General features: G+C 38.6%; 1 protein-coding gene across 7 annotated transcripts in view; it reads right to left on the bottom strand.

Moving 5' to 3' along the window:
* SORBS2 (sorbin and SH3 domain containing 2) overlaps nucleotides 1–13,291 on the bottom strand; it is a 260,527-nt gene that overhangs the window by 135,964 nt on the left and 111,272 nt on the right. For 5 of the 7 annotated variants that reach the window (XM_019552680.1, XM_019552682.1, XM_019552683.1 and 2 more), the window contains exon 4: nucleotides 9,645–9,683. The exons of the other annotated variants lie outside the window; for them this stretch is intronic. In XM_019552680.1, the coding sequence (XP_019408225.1) occupies nucleotides 9,645–9,673 (29 nt within the window). In that variant the 5' untranslated portion in view covers nucleotides 9,674–9,683. The remainder of the gene's footprint in view (nucleotides 1–9,644; nucleotides 9,684–13,291) is intronic. 7 annotated transcript variants of the gene reach the window in all.

Genomic DNA, 13,291 nt, shown 5'->3' with positions numbered 1-13,291 from the left:
GTAGATGAAGCTTTGATATGCAATATACAAACAGAAAGGCAATCCAGCCAAAGAAAAGTTTCATTCAGTATTCATATTGCAATTTTTTGATTGCATTTTTTGCTAAACAAGTATTACATTTTCCAGACACCCTTTTCAGTGATATGGATTCAGCAATTTTCACTTCAATATAGCAGCTTTTTTAATGACATTTTTACTTTTGTCCTATGCAGCATAATGCCCCTCAAAATGATCTGGCTTCTCCTGTTTACACAATTGTTATGCTCTGGTTTCATACCTAATATAGTCTTACATGGCTCACCACTATTTAAAGCAGAATAGCCACTATTCTGTGCAGTATATATAGCCAAAGAAAACATGACTAAGAAAATTATACTTGGCACGGTGATTAAGCTCACATGATTTAGAACAGTTACTATTAGCTACTTGTACTTGCTGGATAAATCTCAAAACTCCTGGCAGTTGATTCAATTTTAAGTCTGGATTTTGAGCCAAACTTTTTCAATTCTACTTTTCCCCTATCCTTCCATCTGTTCAAGTCTTACTTTTTAATCTTCCACAGTCTCCATTATGTTCACTTCTATTTATTACCATCTTTAAGGATGTGGACCCTGCAGTAGGTGGCAAGTTCTTGACACTGATTGTAAGCTGGGCGTTGCTGCTAAAACCAGTGAGAAGGAGAAAGTAGGAGAGAGAGAGACCTACAACGTTTAGAAAGCTGGAAAGAAAACCAAAATGAAAGTCAAGTTGGAGAAATGCTAGCTAAGACATCTGGGGAAACAATCCAACAAATCTGAAACACATTGAGGGATGATAAACCACTCAAACAAATCTGATGCAAAGAGGATGTTTGAGCAAAATATTGGGGGTAGCTCACACAAGTTTCATCCTGGAAGCAGCTTGTTCTAGCATTTCTAATGAAAACAGATTTCACTGTAGTCTCTGATCATGAAGAAACCAATCCTAGAGGTGACTAATGAATCTATCAACAAGGTCATAGCTACATGCATGTGCCCTAGGTCAGGTAAAAAAACAGGCATGCTTAAAGGAAATGGATGAAAACACAAGGAGGTAATTATTTGCATCAATAGATGTTTTTATTTAACCGGCTTTTATCAGCCACAAGGTATAAGACCAATGTCATGTGGGCTAGTTACATAAATTAGTGTCTCAAAGTGCTGAGCTTCCAACCTTTGTCTGATGAAAGTTGAAAGTGATCAGCCTAGCTCGCTTTCCACCAGGCTTCCCAAAGGATATGACAACTCATCTCATGGTTCTGGTATAGCCTGTCATGGACAGATCTACTTCTGTACTTGCTTCAGTTTGGAATTAAGCAGCAGAACTGTGCACACAAGCCCAATCACTTCTCTCATCAACACTTGTTTAAATTATTATTATTAACACAGAAGGCAGAAGACAAATGCTCCAAACTCTACAGCAGATAAAAGAACGTTACCATTTTTCAGGTATCCAGGCTGTAGCTGTATTGGTCTAGATGCAAAAGGAATCAGAATTTGTGGTAGAGGTGATTTCTTTTATTAGAACAACTAGATTTTTGCAAATTTTTTTTGGCAAATATCTAGTTGGTCTAATAAAAGATATCACCTCAAGCATGAGTTCTGATTCCTCTCACCATTTTTTCAGGTTTTATAACAAACTACCAGAGAAAAGATAGATATGTAGCCTGTCTTACCCAAGGTATACCAGAATGAACCTGACATGTTGTTATGTTGAAAACTACATAATAAAGAGCTACACGTTTTCTATCAACTCTACAGTGATTCATTCAGTTATGAGGTCAGAAAAAGAGAGAACAGTGGTTCATAGGGTCCACTTGTCTGTTGTCAGTGAGTATCTGCTTGCTATCTAACATTATCACCACATGCAGGCAACTTTTTTCATATACTTGTCTAGGAAAACGATACTCCAAGCAAAAATAAAACTTTGCAGCAAGGGCTATGACTCTGAGATTTTTAATAGTTTCCATCCTATTCGTTATTATTTTAGTAAATGACCTGTGATTCTAGATGCCTAGGTTTCTAGCTTGTGACTCCTTTAAGGTGCCTGATAGTCAGGGAGTAGCTGTTTGACATTTTCAGAAAAGAAGTCTTTCAAAGGATTTCACTTTGGCCATCCAAAATTGAGGAATTGAAAAATCACAGGTTCAGCATTTTCAGAATAACTAAAGGACCAGAATTCTCCACAACAGAAATCAACTGGTCATGAACTGGTATCATCTTCCTTGTAGATCTACCTTCTGAAGAAACCATCCTTCCAGGTCCTCTTTGAAATGTACAAACATTGCTTTAGTTCTCTGCACTACTATTACCTATTGTGATTGATCCACATGGTAAATGCTACATTTCTTAACTTCTGAGGGGGAGGCATAATGTTACTTCTCCTCAAATATCAGGAGAAAGCCATATCTCTTGGCTTTCAAATGTTTGGATTCAACACAATTTCTAGCTGATGTGAAACAGCCACAGAAATTAGGGACAGAAATTACACATACACCAGTATAAGTGATCAGAAACTCATTCAATTTTGTAACACAACAGAAGTTCAGTGCACATAAACCGCTTTCAAAATGGGTGAAACAGGTTTAAGATAAACCTGGATGGATGTAGTGTCAAACTTAACTGATTTAGGTTAATCAGTGTGTTGAGCTTCTGTCCCAGATCCCCTCCAGATTCAAGATCCCAGGATGCTTTCGTAGTGGGTGGGCTAGCCTTGGCCCAAGCTGTCTGCTTTAGCTAAGTAGGGAGGCATGCTCTGAACCAGGTACATGTACCCCCAGGGGGTATGTGAAGCCTCATCAGGCTGTACGTGAGATATATTTCATACATTGTCTAACACAGGTCAAAGGGGCTAAAAAATTAATTTCCCATTGAAAGGCGGTACATGAAGTCTCACTCTGAGACCAAGGGGTACGTTGACTGAAAAAGGTTCAGAACTGTTGCTCTAGTGCATCCCCCGCCTCCAGCTTCTGGCTTGGGCCATTGCAGGCACATGATTGGATTTCTGGAATCAAAAGTAATGTCTGTTCACTTGCTTATCAGGTCAATCTACCCAGCTTAGACTAACCTGCGAAGACTGAATTGATCCAGCCTTGGGTTTTTTGAGTGTCTGTGTTTAGTGCTAGAGTACAGCTTTAAAGATATTACAGTTAGCTTTAGCAGAGCTACTTTGACATTTGTAAGTGTAGACTACAAACCAATATTGCATTTCCCCCAGGAGTAACCATTTTATCCTGTGGCAAAGTGCAAGCATTCAAACATCTCTGTCCATCATCCCAAGGGAAACTTTACAAAGGTTTATGGAATAAGAAGTGCTAACAGTTTGTCCAAGGACATCATGAAGCACATCTGAGTGGTTACCCCAGGACTGCATCATTGAATCAATGACAGAAAAGCAGCAACTGTTCACTAAACCCTGATTAGAAGGGTGAAGTGTGTACATGCCAAGCCCAGGATGTTTCTGTTCAGGGACAAACACAAGCACAACTTATCCATGGACAAATACAAGGCCTGTTCTCAACCATATATATGTCTTTTCTCTGCCTTAGATAATAGTCTGTCCTCAGAGAACTAAAAAAGAGACTTCACATGAAATAGGCAGAGAGTGTCTGGTTTTAAAACAGCAATAAACCACTAAGCATATCAAGGTAAGTATTTGAAATGAATGTGTTTTGAGAGACCAGCTCAGGAGAGCCTGGATTTACACACTGATCTAATCTACTTGGACAGCTGCTATGTTCCCAGCCACAGAATAATCCTAATCTTTTTCTATGTCTCACTTAAATGAATTCCCAACTGTCCTCCTTTGGCCACAAGAGGCCTTCTACTGTTAGTGATATCTTGTATGGGAAACAGTGTCTCTCTAAACTGGGTGCTAGAATGCCTCTTTAATAAATCTTGTTCTAAGTTTCCTCCAAATGAGATGTGATGTGGTCCAGCAGATCAAATCTTGGAATGCATTTCAAAATGCTTGCTTTTTACTTTTGGCTCTTCTATGGACCCTTTTTTGACTTTGGATGAACCAGTTCATTTCCTGCATTTCTCTTTTACATTTCATCTGTTGTCAGTGTAATCTGTAAACTTTTCACAGTGGCGATTGCCTCTTCCTGTGTGTTTGCCCGACACATAGCAAAACTGGACCCCAACCTGGGTGGTGACTTCTAGACTCTACTGTAACAAATAATGACAGGAAAACACACTCTCAACAGGATTCTAGTATGCTGAAACTACAGCCTGTCATACTGACCAATACCATCTCCTTGCTCTTTCTGTCTGTATTCCTCTGCTTTTGTCTTTGCTTAGAAACTCAGAACAGATTATATACTCTGTTTTGTCCTGTCTTTGTACTGCAATTAACACACTGGACTCCTTGTTCTTGACTTGTGTTCCTTACTATGGTAATACAAATAGTAATAATCAGAATGATAATAAATAATCAAGGAAACAATGAAATGCAGGAAATGTCAAAAGTGTAGCCAACCCAGAGAGATAGCCAGGCTAAATAAAATAGGCTCCAAACAATGTATAAGACCTCACAGAGGAGGGAAAAGAGGCCAGACCAAGGATAAAAAGGTGGAAAACAATTAAGATATGGACAGAATGATACAAGGGCATTTTATAAATTCTTATTGCAAAACTCATTACAGTCCAAATGCCCACACTTTCATCCACAGAATGACAAATCTACTTGCTGCTAATAGTTTAACAAAAGATAACTGGATACGCAATCACCTAACAGTGTGTTTTGAAAATATTAATATTTCAGCTTTTTAGTCCAGGCTTATTCACTTGAAGTAGATCTCTAAAAGCACATGCCTATTTGCATGTTTACTGTAAATACATTATTCATGATAGATTAGAAAGGAAGCAATCTTGCTATGGTACAGAATAGGTAGTTTAATCACTGTGTATCAAAACAGAGTATTAAATGAGCTCCTTTTAATTATCTTATCCCTCCAGTCTTCCCTCAGTTTTGATAGTGCTTCATCAAGTGCATTTAGTACTTGAAAAGGAAATTTCGTTCACATCAATATGAAATTTCAGGTTCCCTGATACCTTTCTTACAAGATTCTGGCTATGGAGAACAGGGACTTTTCTCACTTACCCAGAGATTTACTCACTTCCTGGCCTCAGAGATTCTGAAGGCTGGTCTGGAAAAGCAGGTCCTGGTATGGAGGCATGAGGCTTCAGGGAGTCCCCAGGTCTTATGCCTTCACACCAGGACCCATGTGGGCTTTCCCTGCTTATAAAGAGGTGCCCCAATATTTCCCATATCGGCCCTCTGCAAGCAGGGAAAGCTAGGCATGTATTCCAAGGGTTTAAGGGACCCTCATACCCCCAGAGCACCTGCTGAAGCTGGCTGGAGAGTGCACTTTAGCTCACCTTGCCCGTACTATCCTGCCACAGACATCCACAACAATAAAGTGGCAGAATTTATGACTTACTTTTGTCGCATTGCTAATTTTTCTCTGATGTGGTGTGACAAAGATTTGGGAATATCTATTTGCTCACCATTTTTGCTGCTCTAAAAACTATTACGGAGGCACAACTAAGACATCAGGCAATGTCTGTTTCTACCCTTAGCTCAGTAAACATGTCCTCTTTGGTTATGTTTGTTAGACCATGAGGTTTGGAGGCAATCATGTTCCATCATTTTCAAAACAATCAGATGGTATTCAGATATTATGCAGTTTAAAAAATAGATATGATGTATCCTTATCCATGTTTACATGAATGTATAGAAAAATCCTGAAAAAGATAAAAACTGGCACTTTTCAGTTTTTGAACTGCATTATTCAGGGATCCTATGTAGGTAGCAACTTTTACAAGTGGTCTGCTAAGCATCCATTTAAATGGTCAATATGCTAGAATACTCCTGTGTTTCAGTCTTTCCACATACTTTACAAAAACTGGAACTACTTTTTTAAAGTCCTTTTTAGCCTGATTCCATAACCAGCATCTTATAGCAGCACAGAGGAGAGGAAACATTAGCACAGAAATGACAAGATCAAACAAACAAACAACGCCCTTCCCAACATTGAGTCTAATGTTTCCACAGCAACACTATTTTTGTTTCAACTGTTTAACTTTAGCCAAAGAGGAGTTCCTCTCCACATTATATAGACTACAGTCTCCAACACAGTCCTGCTAGGACGCATATTACAACAATTTGTGCTTGTGCTTCCTATTCAAAAGGAATTCATTTTTTTACCAACAAGTGAATCAGCTTGATCATTATCACCATACTTATTCTGACTAGTCAGAGGACAATTAAGTCCTCTTTCTCTTTTTCTTCTGATCTCTCTGCCTATGAGAGTTGATAACATATTTATGCGAATGGGAATGAATGTTGCATCACTTGCTCATTGTATTCCATTTTCTCTGTCTCTCCATTTTTTCCCTATAAAGCTCTGAATACCCTATTCAATTATCTGACTTGATTATCCAGTTCTGGGGATAAAATGGCCTAAATCCTTCACTGGCATACAATATTATAACACATACAATGTCCGTCTTTTCTTTGTTAACGTTACTATTCTTAAAATGTGAAAAGAAACTGTTTACTGCACTGCCTTAGCATTCCAGACAGCCAAGGTCAGAGACAAGTTCACCCTTTAGTCTATCAACTTAGTGTCTCCTTCTCCAATACTGAATGAGTAATAACAATAGGTTGAATAATAAATCATGCTATCAGTCATGTCGTATTTATAACTACCCACAGGAACATTTAAATGGAATTCTTCTTGTTCAGTTTGTCAAGCACCTGCCTTATACATTTTCTATAATTTAAGGATTCATCCTTAAAGATAACTTGAAGGTCAGGAATTTTTCACCTTGAATCATTTTTGGCTGCAAGTTATTTTTGGAGAGCCTGATATTAGTTAAGGCAATAAAAGTTCATTAATAATGTAATAATTTTTCAGCAAAACTCTCTGGATTTTTTCAGGTGAGATCTCAGTGGTTATCATACTTTTTAGACTCTAGGCACCCCGCATTAGACTCAAGAAGCGCTTCTGAAAACGCCAGCTCTAAGCTTTCAAAATTTTCCAAGGTAGCAATCAACTGTCTGCACCTCCTCTTCATCTTCATGCAATCCCCTGCCTCATTCACTACAAACTTACAGGCTTTTGCAACAAGGGAGCCCGGTTGCCTCTTGTACTATACTGTTCTTTGTGTAGTGCCTCCTGCACTACACAGCCCTGATACATCTCCAGAACAGGTTCTAAATGCTCACTGAGTGCATAACAATACACAAATAGGTCAAACTAAGGTTGTACAGGACAACCTTAGATCTGACATTTCCTTACTTTTGAATGCTTGATTGTATGACCTTTATAAATATTCTTCCCTTATAGCTCTTTAAAAATACTTTGGAAGTTAAACACAAGAGAGCAAACAGGAAGAATGATTTGATCATTTGGCATTGCACTGATATCCATGTCTTTCTCCTCCGCATTCATTTGGCATCACAAGGTTGGGTGACAGAGTATATCTGAGGCAGACACCCTGCTTTTTCAGTGCTGATGTCCAACCCCAGCTCTATCCTCCACCCCTGGCATCCACTGCAGTAGTTATTACAGAAAGTCTGGCTCTGGGTTTGAGTGATCTCAGCATGAATATCCATAGAGTTCATTTTTACATGCTGAACACTAACAAGTCTACTGGTTTTTCAAAGGATCACAACTTGGTCAAACCTGGGTCAGTTTTCACAGGTTATAGTAAAGGGCAGATCTCTGACACAAAGGCCCCCACCACCCCAGATTTCACGTCTCTGTTATAAATCACGTGTGTGACAGCTTGGCTAAGAATGGCTTCCCAGAAGTTTTATGTGGATAAAAAGCATCGTACTTCATAACTCTAACTTCATTCTTTGAAATGGCTGAAAGGTTTTGCCTGAAATTAAACAAACACACAATCCCTTCCTCTGAAACATACATCTACTGAGACAGGCATAGAAAAGAGAAAATTCAGCCTAGACAGCCAGGCAATCAAAATCATAAGCAAGTGAAAATAAGATCTTATAAGGGATGATCTTGTAATAGGTCATGCTATCAGGCTACCTACCATAAATGAAAACATAACGCAGGCAGCATTTAACAGTGCAGTAAAGTATCGCACTGAATTTAAAACACAATGAATGCTTTGGATACTGCATTAAAGCATTGTCACTGTTAATCAAGTGTTTTGTTGCCTGCCTGTTTTGTTTCGAAAGCTTAAAAATTATCAGGGGCACAAACCAAGGTGCACTGAAGTTAATGGGGATCTTTCATTGGCTTCAATGGTCTTAAGAGCAGCCCCAAATGAAATATTTCAAGGTTGTCAAATCAATAAAAGCATATTTCCAGTTCTTTTTCTCCCTCCAATGCAAACATAAGTGCCATTTAGGGATTCACTGTTTTGCATATAAGCATAATTGAAGCAGTTCATGGGGCACTCAAACATCAGCTGGCATCTGTTTTATGAAAATGTGTAGGTCAGTTACATCTAATAATTTAAGGCTGGCTGTTCACCCACATCAAGTGCAAGATGGATAATGGGAAACGGTTTAGCATAAGGGAGCATTACAAAATGCTTTAATTCACCGACTACCCCCCGTTTATTTAACATACTGGGTATACCTTGAATCATTAATCTGGCAAATGTGATTTTTTATGTGATTTTTACCGCATGTGATTTTATTTTTTTGATTGGATGCAGTAAGTGCTGTTCCCATAGCAGATGTTCTCAGTTCTCATGTACCTAATAATAATTTTATAATATAGTCACCTACAGAACTGTGCACTGTAATGTATCATTTAAAAGCCCACTGTTCCTTGCACATTAAATTCCACTTCTCTGTTTCAAGCACAACTCTATTTTCAGCTATACACAGCTGGTGATACACAGAAGAAAGGAATCAGGCAATCAACTGGAATTTTGATGCTGTAGCTTGGGAGACATGTTTCGCTCTATGCTCATGGACAGGAATTTGAAACTAAACTATTTGAGATAAATGCTTTTTGTGATAACAGGCTTTATGGTATAACTGTAAAATGATATATTAATTAGAAGCTAATATACCCAGTACTAGCTGTAATATAACCCACTTTTCTTCCTTTTTTACAGAACAAGATTCTGATCCTGCAAAGACACATTCATGAGTAATTTCACACATGAGTAATTCCATCAAGCAAACTCTGTGCAAATCTCCAGAGGATCTGGCACTAATATTTCACTCAGCAGGTGCTTATTTATACCTATACGTGGCAGCACAAGCAAAGAACAATGTCAGTCACAGGATAAATACATACATATTCCCTGCAATTCCTCCAGTTTGTTTAGTGTGTGCTTATTCCATCTCTAGGTTCCTTAAACCCTGTGTTTCTTGATCTGACATTTGGCTTGAGAAGTGTTAGTCTGGTCTAAGCACAACTTAAATGTATCTGTCCCTTGCAGGAAGGGTTTGGTCAGGGGCGGAGAAAGAAAAATGTTAGATGTTTCCAGCTCATAGTTTCACAGTAACAGTGCTCAAAGAGCTTTACTTCCCTAAGCCTCTAAAAATAAGAAAGAAACATTTATTTTGGCAATACGTTTGCTTATATATTTCTATAATTTTGACATTTCAGTAATTGATGAACACACACATACGATATAAAGGTGAAGTTCCAACAGCACATAGAAGTTATTCTAGAAAAACTTGAAAATATTCAAAACTCCTATAGAAAATCTGTGGAAAATTCATAATCTTACTTTTAACTAAGTGTCCTTCTTTATACTACAGAATATGCAGACTTCTTATATTTTGATTTTGGGCATGTTTAAATTTATGTTACTGAAGCTTTTTCCATTGGTTTTTATTTTTTGGCCCTATGACATGTAAGTGAGATGTTATAGTGGCAGTAAGCTTTCAATTTGGTGATATTTAAGGTTAAAATAGCTCTTAGGAAATACTTTTGGCTTCTCTCTGCTAGCCTGGTTTGTGAAATATCCACAAAATGCTGACAAGTAAGGCTAAAGGAAAAGATCCATGGAACCTTTAAGAGACTAATGAAGTACAGAGACTGAAGTACAGAGACTGAGATTGCTCTGGACTTAAGCAGGGGCACCATCACCCATGCTTCAGATGAACTTTCATTACAACGCTAATCTTTTTTTGTGCAGAAGTTACCATTGGGAAGTTTTTTTGGCTACTCAAATTATTAACAAGGCACTGCCAGATTAAACATTTTTTTATCATGTCCTATCACCTACACTTAGTATCTGGTGACAGAGAAAGATGGTAGTTGCAGAAACAATATGCTAGATTTATCCAGAGTTTCAATAACGCTTACCTAAGATTTAATCAAAGTATCAAAATACATTAACCTCAGAGGAGACAGGGAGCCAACAGCAGCAGAGACAGTGTTGCACTAACATTCTTCTAAATTCCCTAAGCTTAGCTGTGGGTCCTGATACACCTTTAAGAACAATGTGATCTCTGAGTTGTTACTATTTACTGATACTCCATATTGGCCTCATTAATGTTACAGTTTCATAAGCAGCTACACATTGTAGTGGTAAATTTCTGAAATTCACAGTACATATTTGTTCAAATTAGGTCCTGTAACATTGCATGATGTAAGTGACTCCAGTATAGCTGTTATGAGCATTATGCACACAAGAGTGCTAAAAGTTACTGAGTCTACATGATAACATAGACAAAGAGATTAGTTTGGAGTTTCTTCTCTTTTAGGATCAGGTTTTGCTTTTGATAGTTAATGAAATGTTTTCTATTGATTTTATTTTGAACAGAAATGACAGTGGGATCTGACTTGCTGGGCCTATTTATAGTGGGCTCTATTATTGATTTGCTCTCATATATCTTATGCCATAGATCTAACTAAAAGTTACAGATCTAATACACAGAGGATCCAACTAGTCTGTTGCCAACAATAGTCTTCATCAAAGCTCCAGCACTGGGTTAGAGTACTACAGTTCTATTAAGACAGCAAGGCACAAACACAATGCCATAATTCATTAAACGACTTTCACCTGGGTGGCTGATACCTTTTAAAATGGTAACATTCTCAGCTGGTGCAAAAATTGGTACAGATAGTGGAGTTGTACTTCTTTATACCAGTTAGGAATATGTCCTATAGTTTGCAAGTGTGCAGTACCATTTAATTTAACTGCTTCTTCTCATGTCCTGTCTGAGATTGTTGATGACATGTATTTAGCAGAATTTGCAGATTCATTAAAATGTGACAGAGCTGCAACATGAGTGCTTTTGCTATGGCCGTCACGGCAGTAGGAATCCTGAGTTTCATTGAAAGTCTGTAAATACTGAAACATGTTTCATAAAGGGATAGATCCTCATCTCATATAAATCAGTATTATTTTTCTGAAGTCAATGTGTGCCAGCTGAGGACTACAATGGAGGGAAAGCTGCTAGAGATGAAACAATGCACTATGTGGTGGGAATACTTTTTACAACTTATTTGCCTGTAGGAGAGTTTTAACAGTATAATGTAGCTTGATAGGTGGGTTACTCTGAGAGTGATTTTTGTACTGCATAGTGAAAATATATCACAATATGTTAAGGCTGCTCTGCTAAGCACTCTGGCTTACTGAAAACTAACTTCCTACCAAGGCCTGCTAAGGCCTGATCTTAGATGTCATAGTCCAGAGGTTGGCCACTTGATCACTAACTTACCAGAATTCTCCAATTCTACTTCTACTTGTCATGCACAGGAGTTGATATTCTAAGTCACCATCAATGGCTTGGAGTCCAGATAAAGGACTTCTCCACTTTTGGTGGACCATGCTCTTTCCACAGGATTGTCAGGACAGCAGTTCTTAGAAGGATCAGGTGGCAACAGGAAGAGGAGACTGGCCTGCCAGACTCTGAAAACATTTCCATGAACTTTGTAGTCTGCCGTGCATAGTCTGCCTCTCAGGTCTATGACTACAGCTATCACTTGCCAGGATGCTGACAGTTTGCATGGTTGTTTGAGATACTAATATGATTAAATAATATGTTTCTGTGCCAACATTACATTCTGTGAACTGCAAGTCAGCAAAGGAATCACCGAGCTTCTAAAAGCTTACCAAAATCATCAAAGGCAGACGTTATCCCCTACAGGTCAAATGGAAAAAAAAAAACAGCCATGCTTGGAGTAGCACTATAAACATATTTTGCCCATGTGGCATGTGTGTTTAGTTCTATGAAATAGTTATCTGCACGTGTGTTTTAATGCACATTAGTCTATTTTAATGTGCATTAAAGGATCATGAAAAAAATAGGATTCTTTCCTGAATATAGGTACCTAAGCATTCTCATTCAAGAAACAAAGAGAGGATCACATCTTTCCTTCAAAACATGATAAGAGGTGGCAAAGGTGGGGGTAGCTCAGTGGTTAGTGCACCCATCCAGAGGGTAGAAGACCTAGGTTTAGTCTTCTCCTCTTCCTCACGACATGTAAATTCCCATCTGCCAAGAGAATGCTCTAATCACTAGGCTATAATCACCAGGTATTCCAGAACTGGGGAGGAGATCATAGACTCATAGACAATTAGGGTTGGAAGAGACCTCAGAAGGTCATCAAGTCCAATCATGAGCTCAAAGCAGGACCACCCCCAACTATACCATCCCAGCCAAGGCTTTGCTTACCTGGGTCTTAAAAACCCAGAGAGGAGGAGCAGAGAAAAAGAGGACATTCAATCCCTTCTATTGACACTGTTTACTTTGCTTAGAATAATTAATCAGTACTTGGGCCAGAAACAGGGAAGGTGAGCAATTTGGAGAGCAACACAGTGGTGAGAGCACTCACTTGAGCAGGAAAGACTACTCCAGAGACTATGCATTTTATCTTAAGAAACCATTGTAGAAAAGAGCTATTGGAGCAGGGATTGGAACCCAGCTCTCTCTTCTCTTCAGGAAACTACACTAATCTCTAGGCTAATGACTCTGTCTCTCTCTAGCCTGATAACTTATTTATTTCATGCAAAATGTTAACATAAATTTTAACAGGAAGGATTAAAGGTATGTGATACTTAAAACAGTCACTAGGGCTATGTGTAGCTTCAGTCTCTGATTTGATCTGGCAGAGATTCAGCCCAATTCGGTGGCCGAATCTCTGAATCCGAAGTGAATCAGAGAACCCTTTAATCTCCCTGAATCGAAGCAGAACCCTCTGAATTTGGCGATTCAGATACAGACACAGCTTTAGATTTTTTTCTACATACCTTTAGATAGCGGGCATCTTGTTAATGCTGCAATACTGAGGTGCATGGAGTGTCCCACAGGAGGTGGGGGG

This window comes from Crocodylus porosus, unplaced genomic scaffold, assembly GCF_001723895.1.
Source record: "Crocodylus porosus isolate Cpor-Errol unplaced genomic scaffold, CroPor_comp1, whole genome shotgun sequence".
Lineage (NCBI taxonomy): Eukaryota > Metazoa > Chordata > Crocodylia > Crocodylidae > Crocodylus > Crocodylus porosus.
Note: the sequence above shows the minus strand (reverse complement) of the source record. Positions and strands in the feature narration are given on the sequence as shown.